This window comes from Triticum aestivum, chromosome 5A (assembly GCF_018294505.1).
Source record: "Triticum aestivum cultivar Chinese Spring chromosome 5A, IWGSC CS RefSeq v2.1, whole genome shotgun sequence".
Classification (NCBI taxonomy): Eukaryota; Viridiplantae; Streptophyta; class Magnoliopsida; order Poales; family Poaceae; genus Triticum; species Triticum aestivum.
The window spans coordinates 211,015,201-211,038,516 of record NC_057806.1 but is presented as its reverse complement, the minus strand read 5'-3'; the positions used below and the strand labels follow the sequence as shown (position 1 = coordinate 211,038,516).

Below are 23,316 nucleotides of genomic sequence, written 5' to 3'. Positions count from 1 at the left end.
AACACGTATGCAAAAGCAATGCACATGATGACATGATATGAGATGCATGACAACGACAACAACACACGGAGACAAAAACCCGAACCCGAGAAAATAAAATAACTTAGCGCCGGAAACGGCAAGAGTTGGATTACATATTAGGTAAATTATATCCGGGGTGTTACAACTATTCAACCAGTGTCGTATTAGCCCTTTTAGCTTTGGAGGAAGGTATTTAATGGCGTGGAGATCATCGCCGCGAGCCATGTGAATATGGACAAGAAAATCTTCAATCCATACAACGAGATCTGTGGTTCCATCATATGCCTTGATGTTTACGGGTTTGAACCCTTCTGGAAATTGGTGCTGCATTACCTCATCGGTAAAGCACATGGGGTGTGCGGCACCTCTATATCGGGTAACATCACGCGGAGTTCGGATGACATCCGTGTTGGATTCTCAGCCCAAACTTGGTTATGCTTGTCGCGCCAGGCATGATGGTCGTCATCTCGTGTTGGAGCACGTCCCCTTGATCTGTAGATTGATCTGGTCTGGCCGGCTCTATTGTCCAGGTCCTAACGTAAGTCGTACGTGTAGCCCAGAGTCGCTGCCTCTTTGCCTCTACGGCGAGGTGGCGCGGGCTGGTGTTCGACATAATTTGCCGATTTGTCCCGTCCACGTGGTGATCGGTCCGGTTGATCAGCATGATTGTACTTTGATGGTATTGGCTTAAGGGCCTCGTTGTCGAATTGTGGTAGTAGCATGCTCTTTGGATAGCTCTTTGTTGGGTGCTCGAGGCCATATTCTTCGGCAGCCAGGACCTTGGTCCATCTGTCGTTGAGCATATCCCGTTCGGCTTGAAGCTGTTGTTGTTTCTTTTTCAGGCTCCTCGCAGTGGCGATGAGCTGTCGCTTGAAGCATTCTTGTTCGAGGGGTTCCTCTGGCACGATGAAATCTTCGTTGCCGAGGCTAACATCCTCCTCGGAGGCCGGGAGATAATTACTATCTTCCGAATCCTCATGATCGACAAGTTTGTCGAGGTTAACCTGTCCCTCCTCCCTCTCATCCTGCTCGAACGCAGGCTCAACGGGGTGGTCGGAGTCTTCAGCATTGTCCGGAGTGTCATTATCTCTAGTGCCGGTGTTTCTTTCCCTTGCCCGACGTGATCGTGAGCGGCGCCGCTGACGTCGGCGTTTTGGTGGTTCATCGACGGGCTTATCCTCATCGAGGTCTTGAGTGCCATCGTCGTCCTTCTTCTCGAGTGTGTCCACCATGTATACATCATAGGTAGAAGTGGCTGTCCAGCGCCTAGTGATAGGCGGGTTTTGACATGGTTCGGCCCCAACATCGTCGTCCATACCATTGATGTCTTCGGAGGCGTAGTCTAGCACGTCGGTTAGGTCCTCGATAGTGGTTATTAAGTGGGTGGTGGGTGGGACATAAAATTCCCTACTCTCAGCCCCCAGTTTAGGCTGGGCGTATTTTGGAGATGATACTTTCGTGATGGCGAGAGATCGCATTGGGTCCAGTGTCTCGCTTAAGAGCGAAAGCTGGACGGGCGTATGAGGATCCGCGGAGCCGGGTTCGGTGATGACCACTTGACCCAGCCCGATGGACGCAGACCTCGAGGGTTCGGAGTTTTCGTCCAGAAGCGAGCCCGGCTTCCCGATAACAGGAAGAGTCCCGTTTGACTCCAGGTCTGTTGATGGTGTGGTCGCATCTGGGTCTCCGGTAGGAAGCTCCCTGAAAGGAGAGAGTCCAGCGGGGTTTATCCTCCCGTCTTCGGACATAGTGGTCCGCTCTAGATCTAAGGCCAGGGCGGGCGCGAGAGTCCATCCTTGAGTGGAATCTGATGGTGGATCCGACGGGCTTCCTTCATGTGGATGAAGAGCGGTGGCCGAGGCCGAACACCCTTCGAAGACCAAGTCTCCTCCGATATCAGCGATGTAGTGCAAGCTTCCAAACCTGATCTGGTGACCAGGGATGTAGCTGTCGATCTGTTCAAGGTGACCGGTTGAATTGGCACGCAGAGCAAAGCTGCCAAACACAAAGAGTTGACCAAGGAGAAAATCTCCCTGGAAACAGCATCGTCGCCGATGACAATCTGGGCCATCGATCCTTTTGTCGACGATACCGTGGAACTCTCAATGAAAGCACCAATGTCGGTGTCAAAACCGACAGATCTCGGGTAGGGGGTCCCGGACTGTGCGTCTGAGGATCAATGGTAACAAAGGACGATGGGGGCACAATGTTTACCCAGGTTCGGGCCCTCTTGAAGGAGGTAAAACCTTACGTCCTGCTTGATTGTATTCAATGAGTATAGGGGTTACAAGAGTTGATCTATCTCGAGATCGTAATGGTTAAACCCTAGCTGTCTAGCCTATGAGATTATGATAGCCTCCACAGACTAAATCCTCCGGTTTTTATACACACCGAAGGGGCCTAGGGTTGTATAGAGTCGGTTTTGTGGGGGAAGGAAATAACATATCCGGACACCAATCTTGCCATCCATCCACGGGGGAAAGTCTTCTGCTTTTATCTTCACGGCCATCAGTCCGGCCATGTCAAATAGTCCGAACACCCGAGGACCCCTTAATTCAGAACTCCCATAGTGGTGCTATACAAGATCAAGCAGAAGGGCATGAAGGGGAGGTTTAAAGATGGCAGTAGGCTCAACATGACGAATGGCTCAAAAAATGAACGGGACGATGGGAGGACTTCTCCTTGGGTAGGAAAGCAAGGGGGGCGAGGCCACTTCGGTTTGGGGCGATGCGACCATGAAACATGTAGTTTTGACATGCGAGGAAAGAAAAAAATCATGGATGAGGATGCCAAGGGAGATAGAAGTCAACGACGATAGAGAAGCACAAAGAGGAAACTCCATTATGTGTGGCATATGACAGAGCAGAGGAGGCAGCAAGCAAGGGCGAAGTTAGGAAAAAAGTTTGTTGGGGTCACGTCAATGACAGTGGGGTCATCCTCAATAAATAGATAGTGTTTAGTACTAAATTAATGAAGCATTTTCTAATTTCATTGGGGGCAAGGAAGCTTCGTCCCTGACAGTGAGGATGAGCTAAAAAAGATATTTATTGCAACACAATTATAAACCAATATGACATACATATTCTTGTGTATATGTTCATTGTTCCGTGCCAATGTACGGGCATCCAGCTAATAGTGTATTGAATATTGATGTCAGATGATTACCAATTTCATCTCGCTGAGTAAAAGAGAAAACAAAATCATACGGTGAGCACCTAAATCAGCAGATAGCCCCCGCTTTCGATAGAGCCCTGCGACGGCACGACCCTCCGAGGGCGTCGACCGCTACCCCCTCTCTCTCCGATGGCGTCCCTCGCCGCCTTCCACCCTAACCTCCCCCACGCCCACGGCCACCCCTCCCATCCCAACCCCACCAGCGGCCTCCTCCGTCTCCTGCCTTTATGCCGCCGCCATCGTGCCCCTCGCCGGCGGGGCCTAGGCCTCGCCGTCTCCGCCTGCGCCTCCTCCGCCGCGTCACCGTCTGCCGCCGGGCGAGGCGATCGCTCCGAAGCAGCCTCTTCGCTCGAGCGTTGCCTCGCGGCGTCCGCCCTCAGCGCCGCGGCACCCGCGGCTGCGTCTCCTCGCGTACCGCCGGCGATGAAGGGCGGGAAGCAGTACGGCGCGTTCGGCGCCGTCACGCTCGAGAAGGCCAAGCTTGACCTATCCCAACGCAAGAAGAAAATCATGCCCGAGGTAGCCAATCCTGTTATTTCCAGTCGATTAAAACTGCAAAAACAAGTGAATTTATGAGATAGGTTTAGGGAATTTCTGAGAGATATGTTGTCCTTGCCCCCTCGTTATTGAGTAACATGGCACTGATATATATGAATCAAGTAGGAGCCCGCTCTGAAGTCAGATGGCTGTACAAGTGGACGGGGATACCAAAATAATGGATAAAGCCTGTTGGTGCGGAGAACCTTGTGTTTTTGTGTTGAGTAGTGTTATATATATTATTTGTGATGGTTAGCAAGTATAAGCACTAGTCCTTTTCCATCCTTTTGACTTAGGATTGGGCTGTACAATTCGTCCACCACCTGCGTCAGCACATTAACGAAATATCAAGATCAGGAGAACACAATAAGTTTGTACTGTTTGGGATTGAAACAACAAGACATAGATGCATGATGTTAAATGTACACGCCAATGGTTCAAACATCAATACTTAGGTATCCAATGTTTATTTATCATGAACTATGACTTGTACACAATTTTTAGTTGGTGTATTGAAATACAGATTAATTAAACATATGAGGCTAGTTTACTACAAAGTTCTCATTGCTGTTACCATCCATCATGTGCTTCTTCGCACGTTGCAGCTGGCGACAGGTGGTGGTGGTGGAGATATTGGGAAGAGAATTGGCCATGGTGGTGGTGATGGCGGGGATGATGACGGAGATGATGACGATTACTTTGATGATTTTGATGATGGAGAGGAAGAAGATGGTGGACTTTTCAGGAGACGAATTGTTATACAGGAGGTGAAATTTCTGATATTTTTTTCAGAGAAGCAGCATCTGAATCCTGACAAAGATTGGGCTTGTTTGTTGATTACTGCTTGTTCTATTGCAGCTTTTTAATAGAGAGTTTATAGATGCTGTAATGCAAGAGTGGTGCAAAACGATGATTAGTATACCTGCTGGTCTCCGTCAGGCTTATGAGATGGTAGATGTTTGTCTTGCTCATTCTCATTGCATACTTTGGAATGGTTTGAACAGTAGACTAAATGTGATAGATCAATCTAGGGTTTGGTAAGTTCTGCTCAGATGGTGCGATTCTTGTCAGTGTTTTCAAGACCTACACACACTAGGTCTTTTTCACGAGCTCTACCTGGATGGCTATCCCGAGGTCTTGTTGGAAGGTAACACCCAAATCATTTGCACACTTCCTTCAGGCATTCTCTAGATATTGATATTGATATATGCAGTTTGGATGCTAGGCATGTGTTCCTAATGTTGCAGCTTTGTGCCCTTGGTACAGCTTGTGTTTACATTTCTCGGTGCTTATGGTATTTCTCCATTCTATCGCTATGAAAAATTAAAGGGCAGCGCTAGGTGCCGGTCGACCGGCCAGAGGCCTCAGTTGGTGACCCTGCATGCCGTATGATTGGCCCAGGCGCAGCCGTTGAATCTGTGCGTCCTCATGCCGTTGGGTCCTGCGCGCCGTACGATTGGCCCAGACGCAGCCGTTGGATCTGCACATCCTCATCTCGTTGGGTCAACCCACGCGAGGAACAAAAGATCCCCTGCCTAGGCGAGGAAAAAGACTTCGTGCACGTGCGCTCCCGGTGAGGCGAGACAGCACCGCCACGCGTCACGCTCGCCACAGCATCCCCGCGTCCGTTGATGTCGTCGTCCCCGGTGAGGCGAGGCAGCACCGCCGTGCCGTCGACTCGCAGCTTTCCCCGTCGCCGCTGGTCGCCATCTAGCAAAACAGCTTGTCGGTTGAAGCTTTGCGGTTGCGAGTTGTAGCATCACGGCTGGCCGGTTGTAGCGTCGCCGTCTTCCGCTCGCAGCTCGTCGCGTCGGAGGTTCCAGCATCGTCGGCAACGGGTTGTAGCATCCCGCGCTCACCATTGCCGCTTTCCCAAGCGACGGTGCCCAGCTCGCAGCGGTCGAGGTTGCAACATCTCGCGTTCACGAGTTCCCCAGCTCGCCTCAATCACCATTGCGCTTTGCGCCAGTTGAAGCTTTTTCCGTCACTGGTTGTAACTTTCTCTGGTAGCTTTTTGCGGTTGCGCACTGGCCGGTCAGCCTTTTCTCTCGCTGGTTGTACCTTTTTAGGCCGCTGGTCGCCCCCCTCACCCCGGGTCTCTGGTTCCAGCAAAAAAACGGCACCGATCACAGCATTTGGTGCTGCTGGTTGCAGCCCTTGCTTTCTCTGGTTTCAGCAAAAAAAGGGTGCTGGCTGCAGCTCGTTGCCGCTCCGCCTCGTGCCGGTCTCAGCTCCACTGCAGCCGGTTGCAGCACCCTATGCAGCACGTCAGTGCCGCGCAGCTTCGCCGGGCCTCGGCCGCAGCTCCGATGCACGCCGGGGAGCGTGAGAATTGATGGAGGGAGAATCCCGCAACGCCGGGGCGCGGGGGGAGGTGCTCGCCGCAGCGGTTGATGCGAGACGAGAGAGAGAGCAGAAAGAAATTGAGCGAGGGAGAACGGCGGATGGGAGAGGATAAGGTTTGATAGGAATGGGCGAGGTGGAGAAGGGGATAAGATAAGGGAAAGGATGGGCATGGTACGTGGGCACCACGTGGACGCCCGTCCGTGAGAGGCGACCGGCACGAGGCTGCGCTGGTCGTCCGGCTCAGAACGTTTCCCAAAATTAAATCCTAGTGCAGTAATTGGGTTTCTTTCGTCCGTCATGGCATTTTTCAGAAAAGTCCCTCTATTTCAAAGAATTCAACCCTCAGTCCTGTTTTAAATTAAAACGAATCGTTATTTTCGTATTTTACACAACAGTCCCCGTCTTTTCTTGAAATCTACCCGCCGTCCGGATTTAAGTCACACCCGAACCGTTATTTTACATTTTTCGAAACCCCCCCTGATGTTTTAGATAATTCATCTGCGGATCATATTTAAGTCAAACAAATGCTTTTTAAAATCATCCATATCTTTTAAACCGTAACTCCGATTTGAACATGTTATATATGAAAAATATGTAGAATATGAATATGAGATTATTTTTACCTGTTAAGTATTTTTAAATATTATTTTGGAATATATTTGAGTCAAACCAAATGATTTTCTAAATTATCTGTATCTTTTAAACCGTAACTTTGATTTTAATATATTATATATGAAATTTTATTAGAAAAATGTGTGGAATCTAAATATGATGTTAATTTTACCTGTTAAATATTTTTTAAATATTGTTATGGAAGCAAACTTATAATTTATAGCGCAAGATTCGTTTTTTTCATATCGGCAGCGATCCGGATTGCAAATAAACACTCCACTATAACCATATACGGAAAAGAAAACATCGATAACTACACATGCATACCTCTGAAAAATGTCGCAGGGGAAAACAACAGATTTCTCATCGCGAGAGTGAGAGAGAGAGGGAGAGGGAGGGGGAGGGAGAGGGAGAGGGGGAGGGGGAGGGGGAGGGGGAGGGAGGAGAGAGGGAGAGAGAGACGCCTTAGGATTAACCATATTCAACACACATTTTTTGTTGTTATGTGTGAACACCGAGGCCATCGCCGGCGAGGGTGAGAAGGAGGATAAGTGGCAACACAAATATGATGCCTCACAAAAATAAAGGAGATGGACCTATTGTGGTCTTGAGCGATGGTTGTTGAGTTAAGAGCGTGTGTTATGTTTTCTCTCCCGTTGCAACACACGAGCTCTTTTGCTAGTAAATAAGAAAAACAGAAGAACATGTCAAGCTGAACACATTGAAGCGATAGCTAGTACAGTGGCTGTGAAGGTAGAGCTGTAGGCAGATATTTTCATAATTCATGCTGGCCGGATACTGTTTGTTCATCTGTAGATGTGGATTCACACTTGGCAGTTCATGCTTTATGTCAATCCTTGCTCATCTTTCGGTTGCTGGTTATTTCTGAAATCATATTTGTTTGTCTCCATTGGAATGCCAGATCTACTTATTAATTAATATGCATCCTTCCAAGTTGTCTCATGTGTTGCTGAACTAAACAATAACTGCTTACATATGATGGATGACTTGGTTTCGAACCTTGAATATTCATTACCACATCAGTGCTACCATCGCCAGTTTTAGTTATTATGTTTTCTTTGTAATGCAGAACACTTGCAGATCCTTCATTCCCACATAAGATGGCTTTCGAGTTCTTGGCTACTTTTGCCTCATCTGTTTGGTGGGAGATGAATATTCGTAAGGAGAGGTATGTTGTACCTTATCTGATGTTTAATAGGTCAATACTTACTACTTCATCTAAACCATGTTACACCTTCAAGTAATCAGGTTTGAGCAAGAATGGGATTTGGCCGTTGTCAATGCTTTGACTGCATCATGTTGCAACCTTGTGGTTCTGGGGCTTCTGGCACCATGCCGTTCATATGGGAGTACATCCCGATTCGACTTCCAAAATGCCATTGAGAAACTTCCTAACAACATATTTGAGAAGAGTTATCCTTTGAGAGAGTTTGATCTGCAGAAACGAATTAGTGCATTCCTTTACAAGGCTGCTGAGCTTAGCCTGGTCGGGGTAGTTGCTGGATCTATTCAGGGTGGTATGTCGAAAGCCCTATCCGCAAGGAAGGATGGCAGGTTGGCTTGGTCATTAACCGTTTCTTTGTCCATTAAAACTTTCTTCTGGTGGTTCTCTAATCCATTCATGGAAAACTTCTGTCAATCCCTTGGTAGGTTATCGGTGACCCTTCCTAATGTTAGCGCCAATGCCCTTGGTTATGGAGCTTTTCTAGGATTATATGCAAACTTGCGATATCAATTATTGTGTGGACTAGATCAATATATGATCAAGCGCTTTGATGTTCTTGGCATGGCAATCTTCATTGGTACAACACTAAGGTAAATCTACACTGACTGTCTTAGTGCATTAGTTTTACATGGAATATCTCACAGGCGAATGACTTCCTGTTGTCAGTATGTATAACAGCAATGCCAGTTATACTCTCTCTGTTTCACTATAGCATGCATGCTAGGAAGTACAAAATTTGAGTACCATGTGATGGAATTGGACGTTACTTCAATTTTGTGCTTACGGAACAGAGTTGTTAGCTGACTGCCCAGGTTAATTTATTGACAATACATGCCATACTAGTATATTACTCTTCTCATAATTGTCATGTTGTCGAGGCATGGTGAGAGTATGAGCTAAATCCCGTGTTTTTTTTCCTTTCCCTCTCTCTAGATTGACGCTTGGCTTCCATTGTTTCATCTCACTGTTGGTGCTGGATACTAGTTTAGTTGTTGACAACTTGACATTGATAAGCTATATTTGCAGTCTGCCGCCCCTTATCTATGTTTGCTTGATGAGTCAATGATAAACAGACATTTTATTGATATTCTTGTAACATTCTTACCTTGGAATGTGAAAGTAGAGAGAAATCAGGCATTTGGCACTGGATCTAAACTAGTCAAACATATAGATCAATCAGCTAATGTCTAAATACCCGTTTTCCTAGCTTGACTAAGCTGCCCCTAGACGTTTTATATGGTTGTGAAGGGGAAGAAAGGGCAGCGCTGGGCCCTAGGAGGGAAGATGCGAACAGGAAAACTGAGCTGTGTGGAGGTTTGAAGTCCTGTGAGATCATGGTGGTGCTGAGCTCCGGGAGGTCTCAGCGGCAAGTTGGGAGCGTGAAGTCCCTCTGATTCGGCCTATTGATAACATTGCCCAATAAGGCCCACTCAGAAACCCTAGTACCATCTCTGCGCCCCCCCCCCCTCTCTCTCTCTCTCTATGGGTCACTCTTTCCTTCGTCCTCTGTTTCATGCAGCAACATCGGCGACGCATGCTGCTCCTTCCCTTCCCCGCATCCCTCACCTCTCCTCTCCTGCTGCCCCTGCCAGAGGGCCTCACTGAACGCATGCACCATTGCCAATGGCCAAAGCGGGGTCGTTGGCCTCTGCCCAGCGCCTAAGTAAGCACCTTTATGCAGCCTAATTTTTCCATACATGGTCAATATGTCATTTGTAGATAAGATAAAAACCATACAATTTTTATTGTCAATGCATTACATAGCATGGGTTTCCCGGGGTTTTAATGCAAAGCCAGTGGCTGTTTCCTGCCATTAACATTCGGGAAAAGGAAAGCACTGGCCTGTTTGTTTATTTGAACTGGTGTGTTACTGTTTTTCGACCAGGTACCTGGAAAACTCTCAACCTATAATTATCAGTTACCACATTCCAAAAAAGTATCTAATCCATAAATATGAATTCATTCATCCTTAGCTTGCTTTGCTATGCAGTAACTGCTGGATTTGACCTTGCTATCCTTGATCTAGTGTGCCTAATTGTCTAGGTTTTGGGTTAATTTCAGTTTAGTTTCATGCACCAACCAGTAGAACCAACAATCTGAACTGACTAACCAACTGGTTCATGAAACTTAATATGGTATCAGAGCCAAGAGGTCATGGGTTCAAGTCTCGGTGTCATCTAAATAAGAAAGTTGTTTTTCCCTTCTTCTGTCCACGGTTAGGCCCATCTTCTCCCATCAATTGGGACTATTTTTTTCTTTTGAGGCATAAAGCAAAAGCTTAAATTACTGCGAGGGCACATCGCCCCTTACAACTTCAGCAACTTGTGCTGGAACATCGTACTCCCAAAACAGTGCATTATCACCATTATAACAAAGGCCTATTTTAGCTAAACAGTGGGCCGCCATATTTGCTTTTCGGCAGCATTTCTTAATTTCACAAACGGAGAACCACGTCCTCATCTGCATTTTCAGGTCATCCAGCACCACAGCGTGTTCAGAGAAATCCATTGCCGGGTTACTCATGGCGTTGGCCAGCCGCTGGGAGTCCGTCTCCATCTCCACACGAATAGGTCCCAGTTCAGACGCCAAATCAAAAGCATGTGTCATTGCCCAAAGCTCCGCCGCGTATGCGCTGGAGGTGCCAACAGTATGCGCAGCCTTGCAGGCCACCACAGTACCTGCATGATCCCTAACAATAACCCCCATGCAGCGTTGTCGGTTTCCGGATAGAAAGAAGCATCAACATTAAATTTCAGAGTGTCCAGCCGGGGCATTTGCCACTTTGAATCCTCCCTATTCCTTTGCACTTTTTTCTTTGGCCATAGTTCCAGGCACTTTGAATCCTCCCTATTCCTTTGCACTTTTTTCTTTGGCCATAGTTCCAGGCACTCGGCTGTATCAATTCTGGCATCATGAGCAATCGCCTGCCGGAGCCTTTCCTTCTCCCCATTCCTCTTTTTATTTCTGTTATTCCACCAGTGCCACATAAAATGAAAAACTTCCATTCTTTTTTGTTCAGGCAACCCCCAAATGATGCCAGAGCCTCACCGGCAGAGGCAGTGGCCTCAAGTCGCCCTCTAATGCATTCTAGCTCAAGAGCCCACCCCACAACACTTCACCTTTTTGCATTTTATAAACAGGTGTGCGCTGTCCTCTTGCACAGACCCACACGTGGGGCATCTCAAATCATCAAGGACCATGCCTTTTCTACTCAGGTTTGCACGGACGGCAAGGGAATCATCGGCGAGTTGCCACACTAACATCTTGATCTTGCTGGAACAAGCCATTCTCCATATCCTCTTCGAGAAACTGTCATCTCAAGCGATCAGTCCGCCAATACCACTGGAGCTGGAGGTTCCCCTGTCATTGCCATTCAGCCCTGACAATTGCGCATGCAGCTTGTATGCCATCTTAACTGAATGCAGGCCCTTTGAATCATAATGCCACGCCATGAAATCACCCATGCCATCACACAAAGGAATGTTCAGGATCAAATGAGCATCAACATGCATGAAGGTGTTCCTCACCAATTGCATGTCCCACTTCCCATCAATCGGACTAATTAGCTCATCCACGGTCTCCAAGAGATTCCCGTTTCTTGGTGTAGTGACACCCCTTGACCAGGCCCTGGGGATCCAAGGATCTCGCCAAATATTCACACTTGAGCCCCCCTTCGTGAGATAGAAACATGACATAGCAAAGGCGGGGATCGATTGCGCTACTGCCTTCACTAGTACCTCTTTGCCTGCCTTAGTGATTAACTTTTCTATCCATCCCTGAATTTCTCCCAGATCTTATCCTTAATATAGGCAAAAGTGTTCCTTATAGATCGTAACCCCAGGTAGCGACCATTCCAAGCCATGTTTGTTATACCCAAAGGCTCCATGCTGCCTTCCTCCTCTTCTCATCCACATTAGGGTTGAACCCGATCGCACTCTTCTCGATGTTTATGCACTGTCCCGAGCAGTTTTGGTACAACTCCAGGATCCTTTTTAACGCTTCGGCTTCTTGTTGTTTTGCCGTAATGAGCAGCAGAGAATCGTCCGCGAAGAACAAGTGTGACACATCGGGTGCAACAGGGCACACTCTAATACCACTAAGGGCACCTCTCTCTTCTCCATCCCGCAGCAGCGTCGACAAGCCTTCTGCATAGATCACAAATAGGTATGCTGAGAGCGGGTCCCCCTGCCTTGGGCCTCTCGATGGCATGAATTGTTCCGTTTGGGATCCATTCAGCCTGATCTTGTACTTACAGTGGTCACACATCTCATGATCACCTCTACCCATTGCTGACGGAAACCAAGCTTGGTCATCATGGCACGCAAGAAACTCCACTCCACGCGGTCGTACGCTTTACTCATGTCAGCTTTCACCGTCGCGTAGTCCTCCTTCCCACCCTTTTTGTTCAGAAATGTGTCAACTCGTACGCCACAAGAACATTGTCAGTTATCATCCTTCCACTAACAAAAGCGCACTGGCTCTCGGATATGATATCTGGCAGGACAAGCTTCAGGCGGTTCGCCAAGACTTTTGACACCAGCTTGTATAACATGTTACAAAGGCTAATGGGTCTCAAGTCCTTTATACGAGATGGGGTTTTCAACTTCGGTATAAGTACCACAAAAGTATCATTCCACCCCTTCGGTATCGGACCCCCATTGAGCACGTGTACAATCTCCTTCAACACTGATTCACCCATGAAATGCCAGCACTTTTTGTACATCAAAGACGGCATGCCATCTGGCCCGGACGCCTTCAAGTCCCCTATGTTGTGAAGGGCAACTTTAACCTCACCCTATGTGAACTCCCTACACAAACAATCATTCATTTGGCGGGTGACCTTCGGTATCACTTTATCAAGTAGCTCGTCAGTACGGGTTGGGTTCCCTCAGATGAGATGAATAATTCCTGAAAAAAAGAGCACATAATTAGTTAGGTCGGCCCCCGCCTCCACTACCACTCCGTCATCTCTCCACAACGCCGAAATTCTATTTCGCTTCTTCCCGTTTGAGGCATATGCATGGAGAAATTTAGTGTTCTTATCTCCGTCTCTCATCCACCATACATGTGCACGTTGTCTCCATTTGATATGAACCATTTCCTCTAGCTTCTCCACCTCACACCTTAATCTTGTCTCCTGCCTTACCTTCCTCTCCGACACGTCCTCCCTCATACATGCCCCAGGTCCTTCTTCGCCCTTCTAAGCCTACCTTCCAGCTCACCCATCTCTCGGCTCCACTATTGCATACGTCCAGCCACAACTCACAGTGCATCAGACACCTTTTCTCCCATGTTTCCACCACCCCTCTCCCATGCCTCCTTGATTACCTTCTCACATCCATCCTCTCGGAACCATCACGCCTCAAAGCGGAAAGAGTTGTCCCTTTCTTGCCAACGGTTTTCTTCCCCACTCGTACATACGATGACGGGCCTGTGATCGGAGTGCCGCGGCTCGCCATTAATCACCATGAAACCATGGAACATACCGCATCACTTCAAGTTAGCCGTCGCTTTGTCTAATCTTTCACAGATATAGTTGCTCACATCATAATTATGATTTCTCCAAGTAAAGGTGTCTCCATTGTAGCCCAAGTCATCTAGCTCACAACATTCCAACTCTGATCTGAAATTGTTCATATATTAGACAACACCTCATTGAAATCGCCAACACACAACCACGCCCGCCCCTCTTGGTGTTGTTGCTTGAGAGTGCGCAGAACCTTCCAGGTCTCCCTCTTCCTCTCCATGTCTCCCTCTTCCTCTCCATTTTAGACTCCCTGTACACCCTTGTTAACCTCCAAACCACCCCCTGTTCATCCCTAATGTCCACATCTACATGCCGCCTCCCCATCGACCGGAGCGAGACCTGCAACCCTCTCTTCCAAAACAATGCCACCCCCCTACTGCCATCCAGATTCTTCACAACCATGCTAGCGAGCCCTAGCTTCCACCGAAATCTCTCCAACTCCTCATATAGTTTAGTCTCCGCCAAGAACAAGATGTCGGGCTCCTCCCGTCTCCCCACATCAAGGAGACCTCGAACTGCCGGGCCGTTCCCGAGCCCATGGCAGTTCCAGCTTACAATCCTCATTGATCCCAGCGGGGCTGCTCCTGCAGCTCGGTCGATAAGTCTGTGTTGATTGTGCTCTTCTCCTCGTTCGCCTCCTTGGTCCTTACCTTTTTGTTTGCTGGTTTCCCACCTTCCTCATCAAGCCTACTCCTCTTCTTACCAATAACTTCCTCCCTTTCCCCCCACCTTGCTTTCGGATCCCCCCTTCTCCCTAGTCACCCTCTTATACCTCCTACCCTCCACCTTCCTGCCCTCTCTTCCATCTTTGCCTGCCTTCTTATTATCTGCTTGCTTCTTTTCCCTTTCCCTCTCCACAGACTCACTCCCATCCCCTTTTATTTTGTTCGCCTCCTCCTCTCCTACCCCTTGACCCCCCTTTTTTTCCTGCCTCCCTAGGCTATCATCCAGAATGGCCTTCCCCCTCCCTCCACCTTCTTTTCCTCCCGCAATCTTATCTTCCTGAAACTCTAGTTTCTTTCTCGCTTGATCAGAAGATCTTTTACCGCCCTCCAACTCCTTGATTGGACTGGTTACCTCCTCCCCACCCTCTCCCCCAGGTCCCTTCTCCTCATTTGAGGCCTTCTCCTCATTTGACTGTGAGCACTTCCGCCAAGATTGGCTATCACTTCCTGACCCACCGCTGACCCGTCCAAAACCATAGCTCCTGTTCCCACTATTACTTCTGCCACTTGGCCGCCATACCCGATCCTCCTCATATGTCCTCCTTTTCCCCATATCCGCCTTTAGCCACCTGCCGTACTGTGATCTCTCCCCTTTCTTTAGCTTGATTGCACATTCTTTTTCTTCGTGGCCCAAAATACCGCATGTATAGCAAAAGTTCGGTAGGTACTCGTACTCAAACGGGCACGAAGACTCCTCATCCTCCTCCTCCTTCTCACATAGTGCCATGGCCTGCTTGCCCCTCCCTTCTTCCTCATCATTATCAAGAGTAAATCCTCTCATCAACGGTTTAGCAATAGGAATCCGGACTTTTAATCCGGAGGTACTTTTCCCACCGCTTGCCCTTCGAGACCCATATCCATCTCCACAAACTGGCCTAACATCTCTCCAATCTGCTCGCCGGACTCATTCATCATCCCTGGTGGAAGCCAGTAAACCCTCACCCAAATAGGCACATCCCTGAATTCATACTTTCGCAATCCTCCTGCCCAGGACGTAGTCCTCCATGACAATCAGATCTTTATCGAACATCCATGGCCCATCCTCTAATGCCTTCCCCTTTCCTGACTCCTGTTTGAAAGTGAACAAAAAGATGTCGATCCCTTTGATCGGGCACCATGCTTTACCCAGCGCGAGTGCGACTGCTTCGGGGTGCGCAGGCTTTTCAGAAAGGATTTTTCCCACTGCTTGCGGCTCGCCCCCCTTCCCTTTCTCCTTCGCTGACACCCGCAGCTTGACACCCTTCCTATCTACCTCGGACAGCCTCATGTTCTCCATCAACCCTGCTACTCTCTCCATGGATCCTCTCCAATCCAGCCACTCAGACCAGCTCACAGGCAAAGGGAACAAGGAACTGTAGTTGGTGATTTATGACCCCGTGCCCCAGGCTCACAAGGGAAGATTTGGGGATGGTGGGAATGGGGCCCCGTTCGACGGATGGGGTTTGCGTCAGACCGAGGACAAGGGAGAGGAGCGGATGGCTGGCGGCGAGCCGGCGGCCAGATCCAAACGGGACGAAGGCAGACGCGGAGGGGGACACAGTCTCGTACGGAATCGCCAGACCACAACGCAAACTGTCACCCAGTTGGAACCGACCTAGTACCTCCACTATCAATTGGGACTATTGGTTCTACTGGGTGGTGCATGAAACTTAATAATTTCAATGGTCCCTCAACATCTAGACATCGTTAAGCATGAAACAATCCTGTTAGAAGAAGTCAGCTTTACAGACTTTCCTGGTAGCCATCATCTGAGATTTCTTAAAAACTCAAATTTGAAACTTGTTTGACAGAAACAAAAATAAAATAAAGTGCATGCGTTGCTAAACTCAAACCCAGAACCTCAACCTTCCAATTCTTCTAGGTTAAAACCTCCCGATTAAGCGTTACTGCTATAATTTAGGAGCACCTATGCGTCAGACAACTGTTTTTTTCTTTTTCAGTTTCAGTTGATTTCCCCTCTCTCCCTCAACCTGAAATCCAATGGCTGCTGCTCTTCTTCCTCCAGAAGCGTCACTGTTCTTCTTCCTTATGCTTCCTCCCTTGGGCGATGTCCTGACTTGTCCTCACCAGTGACGCTGTGGCCGGTCCTGGCTCACCCTCGCCCGCGACGCCACACAGCATCCCCGGCTCAAGCCCGCCTCTGTCTAATCCGAGCAGCATCAGTACGAAGAAGCCCCCAACCTGCACCAGTCAACCCTCTTCCTGCTCTACCGCAGCAACGCCACAGCAAGCCGTGTCGTCCCTGCTTCCGCAGAGGTCCTGGCTTTGCCTTGCTGGCGACATCGCGTATGGCCATGCTGTCCTTTCTAGCCAAGTCGACTGATCTGAGTTGCATTTTCAGGCAACTGATAAAGAGCAAAACTGCTATAATTTAGGTCGTGCAATCTTATCTTGCAATCTGCAGTTGTATTTGAAATTTTCCACTGATCCGCAGAATCTTTGACCCAAACGAAAAACCGGTTTTCGCTGGTTATTGACCAAGATTGTTCTCCCAGTTTTGTAACTGCCCCCAATATTTTTTTTGAAAGCTCAGACTGCAGGGCAAAAACCCATAGCATTTCATTTTATTCCTTCCAGCAATACAAGAGGTAAATACAAAGGCAAGAGGCCCAATAAAAAGAAAAGAAAATTCTAGTTACAACATGTACAAAAGGTCAGAGAGGAACTCCTTTAAAGGAGGTAAGTTGGATACCCATCTGAGAAGTTTTATCTTTGTATCTAGCCTTAATCCTGTGTGCCAATAATGAAATATCATGGATAAAGCCAGCTCTCCATCTACCAAGAGTAGGTCTTTCATTTCTGAAAACTTTGCCATTTCTATTGATTCAAATATTCCACCATGCAGTAAACACCACCTCAGCAAAAAATGGCTTGGCAAAGTGGCTTTGACAGCAATATCAGTCATCATTTCCGGCATGCCAGTAAATTTGCAGATAATTCCAAATTCTGATACTAAAATTACACTGAAAGAAAAGATGGTTCCTGTCCTCCCTAGAATGGCTAGGGCAAAGAATACAGTTATGTCCATCAGTTATATTCCAGTGTCTCCTCTCCAGCATATCCTTGGTCTTCAGCCTATCCATGATCAACATCCAGGCAAAAACCTTTATCTTTAAAGTGCAGCAACTTTTCCAAATCCACATCAAAAGTGAATTAGGAGTAATTGGAGACTGGATCATCTCATAATACCTCTTAGCTGTATATGACTTGTCAGAATTGCTCCAGCTCCAAATATCATTTTTATTCTGTACGCTGTTAAAATTTGCCAAAAGGCCCTGAATTGCCTGCAATTCCTGGAATGCATTTTCAGACGAAGGCAGGTGGAAAAGGGTGGATAAATCAGAGCATTGCAACACCTCCTAGACAGTATTAAAGGGGTCCCTTAGCAAAAGAGAAGCCTTTGATAACCTTGTTGCAGAGGAACCACAGGTTTAGAGAGCTGCCAAAAATCATTCCAAAAAAGGACTGTTTCCCCTCTATTAACCATCACCCATGACATATTCCTGTAGGAATCCACCAGACCTAAAATATCCTTCCACCAAAAGGAGCCACAGAACATAGTTGCATGAGGTACCCTACATCATAGTATGAATTCCAAATAAGTTGAACCCAAGGTATATCTTCCTTATTAGTAAGTTATTATATAATTTGTTTGCATCATTTGAACAGCCAATTTAAAATTCCCAGACCACCCTTTTTTTTAGGTCTACAAATCAAATCCCAGGCAGCCAAAGAGGGCGTAGATTCCTGTTTATTCTTCCTCCAAAAACATTGCCTCGGAATTCTCTGCAACTGTTAAGGATCCCAGGTGGAATTTTCAAACTGCACATAAAGAAGATTGGCATAGAAGATATAGCAGACTTTAGCAATTGCAACCTTCCCCCCTAAGCAAGGAAGGAGGAGCTAGCTGTGAGTCTCCTCTCCACAATTATTGGTCTGGTAGTACCTACTGGAAGACCCAGGTAAGTAAAGGGCATCTTGCCCAGATTACAAGTAAACACTCCAGCCAGCCTAGCAGCCTCTTCTCCACTCAAGTTAATTGGCACCAAGGAAGATTTATGATAGTTGACCTCCAATCCCTGTTTTTGAGTCGAACGACTAGTTGTGACTAGTCGATGAGTCGTAACTGAAAGTCGACTCAAACACCTCGACTAGTTCAGGCTAGTCGATCGGCACGGCACGACTCGTCGACTCGAAAACCTTGCCTCCAATCCAGTGGACCTAGGAAAAATGGCCAGCATATCCTTGAGAGCTAACAGCTGAGAACCCACAGCAGGCATAATCAACAGTGAGTCATCTGCATACTGGATGATTGGAAAATCTTTATCATGGCAAGGAATGGGTAATTGCAGCTATCCCTTGTGTAACATACCATTTACTATAGACTGTAAAAGGTCAGCTGCCAAAACAAAGAGAAGAGGGGACAGAGGATCTCCCTGCCTTGACCCCCCTTCTACATTGGAAATGTTTACCAGGAACCCCATTAAGCAAAAGAGAAGAAGTTCCAGAGGATAGCAACTCCTGCACCCAAGAAATCCACTTATTATCAAAACCCTTAGCCCTGCTCATGCCCTTGGTAAACAGCGAGTTGGTTATTTACGGAGAGTGTCAGTCATGGACTTTTCAGAAAAATAAAGAAGACTTGAGTGGTTTCTGTTTATTTTCAGATTAAAGAGTAGTTAACCCGAAATTTGCTGCATTTTTATACTATAGTTTAGGTGCTTTGATCTTCTTTGAACCGAATTTCTTATATTTGCTTTAGTTCTAAAAAGCTCCATTTTGTATACTTTCCTTGGCCACTCCATTCACTTACTCTATGTAGCAGTATTTTATGGATGCTACGTTTTAGAATTAAACATGGTGTCATATGTACTGCAGATTCATGAATATTCAGATAGGTGAATCGTCAAGGCGCGCATGGCTTGGAGAGGAAGCTGATCCACAGTACTCTGATCGATTACTTAGGGCATACACCAGACCAGTGGAGGTTACTACTGCTGCGGATCAACAAGAGTCAAGGTGGTTTATATCCAAGGATGCAGTTGTGTCAGGCCTTGGTCTTCTTGGCATCAAGCAGGGTGGGCCTGAGGCACAGCTGTCCAAGCCCCGGCGAAAGAGAGTAATCCGCAAGAAAGTTGCATCAGGTTGAAATTAGTGGATTTGCTTGCGGTGCTGGAAGAATTTTGCTTCAGTTCCACTCCTACCGTACTGAGAGTCATACCAGGTGTGAGCAATGAGGAAAGCCATCATTGAGAATCAGAGGCCAGTTTACCGGCCAAGGCATCGAAGTGGGGTGGTTGAGAGCTTCGAGCCGTTTGCCATTTTGTATGTTTTGTTGATTTTTGATAATAATTGACATCTCAATTTCTCGCAATTTTCTGAGCCCAATTAGGCACACTTAGGTTGGCTTGAGAATTGACATTACTGTCGGTAATGTGAGAAATGATATCTGCATATTTTGTTTGGACCAAGCAGCTTTTAGTGTATGCTTGTAGCGCGGAGGTGAGGTGTAATAATAGCACTTGGTCGGGTTGCCTTTGTCTCAAAGAAAAAGAAATAAACTTGGTCGGGTTGCCCAAATATCCATAAGATCTCCAAAGTGGAAATTTGAGCAGTTCCGGTAGGTACTAGCAGATCCATAGCCGCTCTGTGTAGTATAAAATGTGAATAATTTTGCTTTGGGAATACACGGGTATACAACCTGCAAATATGATACTCAGGTGCCATCATTCTAATGAAATGGTACAGTAGTCTTGCATGCACGTGCTGCCCGTTCTGTCTTCTAAACTAATTCATGTATTTATTTGACCTTTATCAACTCAAAATCATTCATCTCTTTAAAAAAATTGATTTCAATTTTTATATATTTGAACTCATGGCGAGGAGACCTTTAAAACAAGGTGGACCCTTGAATATATGTGAGTTTAAAAACCGAGATTCCACTCATTTCATAGTAACATGTTTTGCTAATTTCAAAACTGATTTCACGTATTTAAAAATAGATTTGACTCAATTTCATATAAGATATTTCACTCATTTGAAATAAATAAATTCATAATAACATATTCCACCCATTTCAAAAAGGGAAATGATTCCATTTAGCCGACTGATTTTTTGAGTCCTGCCGTCTCCCAAGGGCGACGCGTGTCCTAGTGGGCCTAGGCACACTCCCATCCACATCTCTTTCCTTACTCTTCTCCCCTTCCTCAGCCATCCAGCCTCCTCCATCACGTTGCGTCTAGAATGTAGAGCGCCCATGGAGGTAGCATTCAAGGAGCAGCTACCGGCTTCAACAACAAGCATCCATGAAGGAAGCATGTGAGCTCGCCGGCTGACACGACTGACGATGGGGCGGCGCTCTGGACTGGAGCTTGGGGATGGATGGCCTTGCGGTTGGTGGTGGTGACGGCTATGCAGGTAGTCCAAGATGGCGACGGCGAACGTCGGTGCTCAACATCGGCAACTTAGACAAGCTCTGGCAACATTATCTTTGTTGCAAAAAAAAAAAATCTGCAACAAGACTTGTGTTGGAGAAAAAAAATCTGCAACAAACCTCAATTGCAATTTCTTCGCAACAAAACTTCTGTTACAAAAAAATTCTGCAACAACACCTCAGTTGCCATTTTCTTTTTTGCAAAAAAATAGTTGCAAAACATTTCTACAACAAGGCCTCTGTGTAGGATCGAGGAGATACAGGCTAGGGGGGGGGGGGGGGGGTGAATAGACACTTAACAAGGCAACGGTGCAGTTTTAAGTTTTCTTGATAATTAGGAAGATTTTAGCACTGGTTAAGTCGCAACCAATACTTCCTACACATGCATATCTAGAGATAGGGCGTTGGAATAGTAACAACATGCTACTGCAAGAAAAGTAAAGGGAGTAGAGATAGGAAGATCAAACACAATAAAGACACAATGAATTTTGGCGTGGTTTGGATAGATGGTGCTATCGTATATCTGCGTTGATGAAGACTTCAACGCATGGAGGGTAACGGTTGTGCGAGTCCATAGAGGGCTCCACCTATGAAGGGTCATGAAGAAGCAACCTTGTCTATTCCACCATGACTTACGCCCATAAAGGACTAGCCTCACTCAAGGTAGATCCTCACGAAGTAGGCGATCTCCTTGCCCTTACAAACTCCTTGGTTCAACTCCACATGATCTTGGAGGCTCCCAAGTGACACATAACCAATCTAGGAGGCACCACTCTCCAAACGGTAATAGATGTTGTTGTTGATAATGAAATCCTTGCTCTTGTGCTTCAAAAGATAGTCTCAACACTCACTCTCTCACATACTTGGCTTGGGTAGGAGAAGGATTGGAGTGGAAAGCAACTTGGGGACGCTAGAAATGAAGGTTCAAATGGTTGGATTTGAATGCCTTGATCTCAATACAAGTGGAGGTGGTTCTCTCTCAGAAAATGGATATGGGAAGTGTAGTTTCGTTCTGGTGGCTCTCTCTGAGAGTGAGTTGATGTAGGGTGGAACCCTAGGTTCCGATCTTTCATGATTTGGAGGGGGGTCCCCGAAGAACACGAACACAAGAGAGGGGAAACACTTAAATCAATGAGATCAAATCACACATATGCTAAAATCCACATACACAAAGAGGGGTACAAAGGTCCAAATCCAACACAAGATGATACAAGAGGTAACTAGTTCATCCCAATCCTCGGAGGAGTTGAGGTCTTGAATCCTAGAAGGATCTTTCCATGATGGGGTCTTGATTCCCCTATGGGATCTTCTCCAAAGGAGGTCTTGAACTCCAATGGAGTGGTCCCTCTCTCTCTCTCTCAAGAGAAGAGTAGTAGGATCAAAGCTCACATACAAATGAGCTATCCTATTTGCTAACCCTAAATGGTGTAGTAGGAGGAGTATATATAGTGTTCGTCCACGAAGGGGTAAGTGAGAGGCGAATGGGTACTTGGGCCTCGGTCCGAGTCATGCGCACAGGCAAAGGCCGGATGATCCGGGCTCCGAGGGTCCGAAGGATCCGGGCAGCCGTCCGGATCGTCCGGCTGTGTCATAGCCGTCGTCGGGGGTCCGGATGTCCGAGTGGTCGTCCGGATGTCCTGGTGGGTTCGGATGATCCGGGAGGGGGTCCAGATGATTCGGCTTCGTCCGGGCTTATGTTGTAGTCTTCGGGGCGCGTAGCTAGATCGTCCGGGCCAGGGGCCGGATCATCCGGGCGTCGGCCAGGTCGTCCAGGAGGGGATCCGGATGATCCGTGCAAGTGCAGACTTGTCCGTTCTTCCGTCTTCTCTTCCACGCTTCCCTCATGGATGGTGTAGTCTTTCCTTGGAGCTTGCACTCCTCCTCGACATTTGTGAAGCTCCAACAATACCTATGCATGCACGATGGAGGGTGTTGGTGCAATGATATGCCCCTTGTGTTTTGGAGTTTGTTGACATAAAAGTATGGGACTTATGTGTTTGCTAGTGGACATAGAGTAACAGGTCCTTGAGATGTCGAGGAGTTTGATGCCAACGACGAAGATAATCTCCCTGCGTTGTAGCGAAGGTTATCACCGAAGATGAAGCTAACAAGAGTGACCCCTAAAAATCACTAAAGTTCAAGCAATTGGTTCAGTGTTTGTTCGAAGAAAATGACTGCATTCGAGGAAGAATGAAGATGAAGTGAAGAAGTAGCATTTATTTCGTTCTTCTTCTTCTTCTTTCATTGAGTCACAGGACCACCGTACTATTAAGAGGGGTGTAGCGTTCGAAGCTTTGATTCTCTGAAGCTAAACCCAAATCCTATGAAAGTTGTGAGAGAAATCTCTTTGTGTTCCGAGCAAATACTTGCCAGCAAGAGGCTGTGATCTTCTTCGCTGTGAGAGATTTGTCTCGGACCGAGGAGTTAGCATTTCTTGTTCAAGTAATGTTACCGTTGATCCAAAAAATCCGGCCGTTGTGAACGTGTCGGCTGGACCATGTGTCCAAGATGGCCATTTCCCATCTGGGAAGGCTACGGCTATAAATAGCCACCCCGCGCCGGCTTTGTCCGGTGGCTGCTCCATTTTATTCTGAGAAGATTGTTGAGCACCCCACTCTGTGAGCGTTTTGAGTTTAAAATCCACCGAGAGAAAACCCCTAGAGCCAAAGAATTAGATAGTGGTTAGCATCACTCG

General features: G+C 47.1%; 1 protein-coding gene across 1 annotated transcript; it reads left to right on the top strand.

Moving 5' to 3' along the window:
- Positions 1–3,251: 3,251 nt before the first annotated feature.
- Positions 3,252–19,659, top strand: LOC123102802 (protein RETICULATA-RELATED 1, chloroplastic). The gene is made up of 8 exons (XM_044524231.1): positions 3,252–3,714; positions 4,338–4,499; positions 4,591–4,683; positions 4,764–4,879; positions 7,781–7,879; positions 7,960–8,265; positions 8,362–8,526; positions 19,067–19,659. The coding sequence occupies exons 1-8, from the start codon at positions 3,325–3,327 to the stop codon at positions 19,335–19,337; spliced, it is 1,602 nt and encodes a 533-aa protein (XP_044380166.1). The 5' UTR covers positions 3,252–3,324; the 3' UTR covers positions 19,338–19,659.
- The last annotated feature ends 3,657 nt before the right edge of the window (positions 19,660–23,316 follow it).

What these genes read in the sequence shown, in the direction of transcription:
- LOC123102802 (XM_044524231.1), top strand. Translation starts at nt 3,325, where the DNA reads ATGGCGTCCCTCGCCGCCTTCCACCCTAACCTCCCCCACGCCCACGGC. An exon ending in AGAAGAAAATCATGCCCGAG is followed by an intron (nt 3,715 to 4,337) that starts GTAGCCAATCCT and finishes CGCACGTTGCAG; the next exon opens with CTGGCGACAGGTGGTGGTGG. An exon ending in GACGAATTGTTATACAGGAG is followed by an intron (nt 4,500 to 4,590) that starts GTGAAATTTCTG and finishes GTTCTATTGCAG; the next exon opens with CTTTTTAATAGAGAGTTTAT.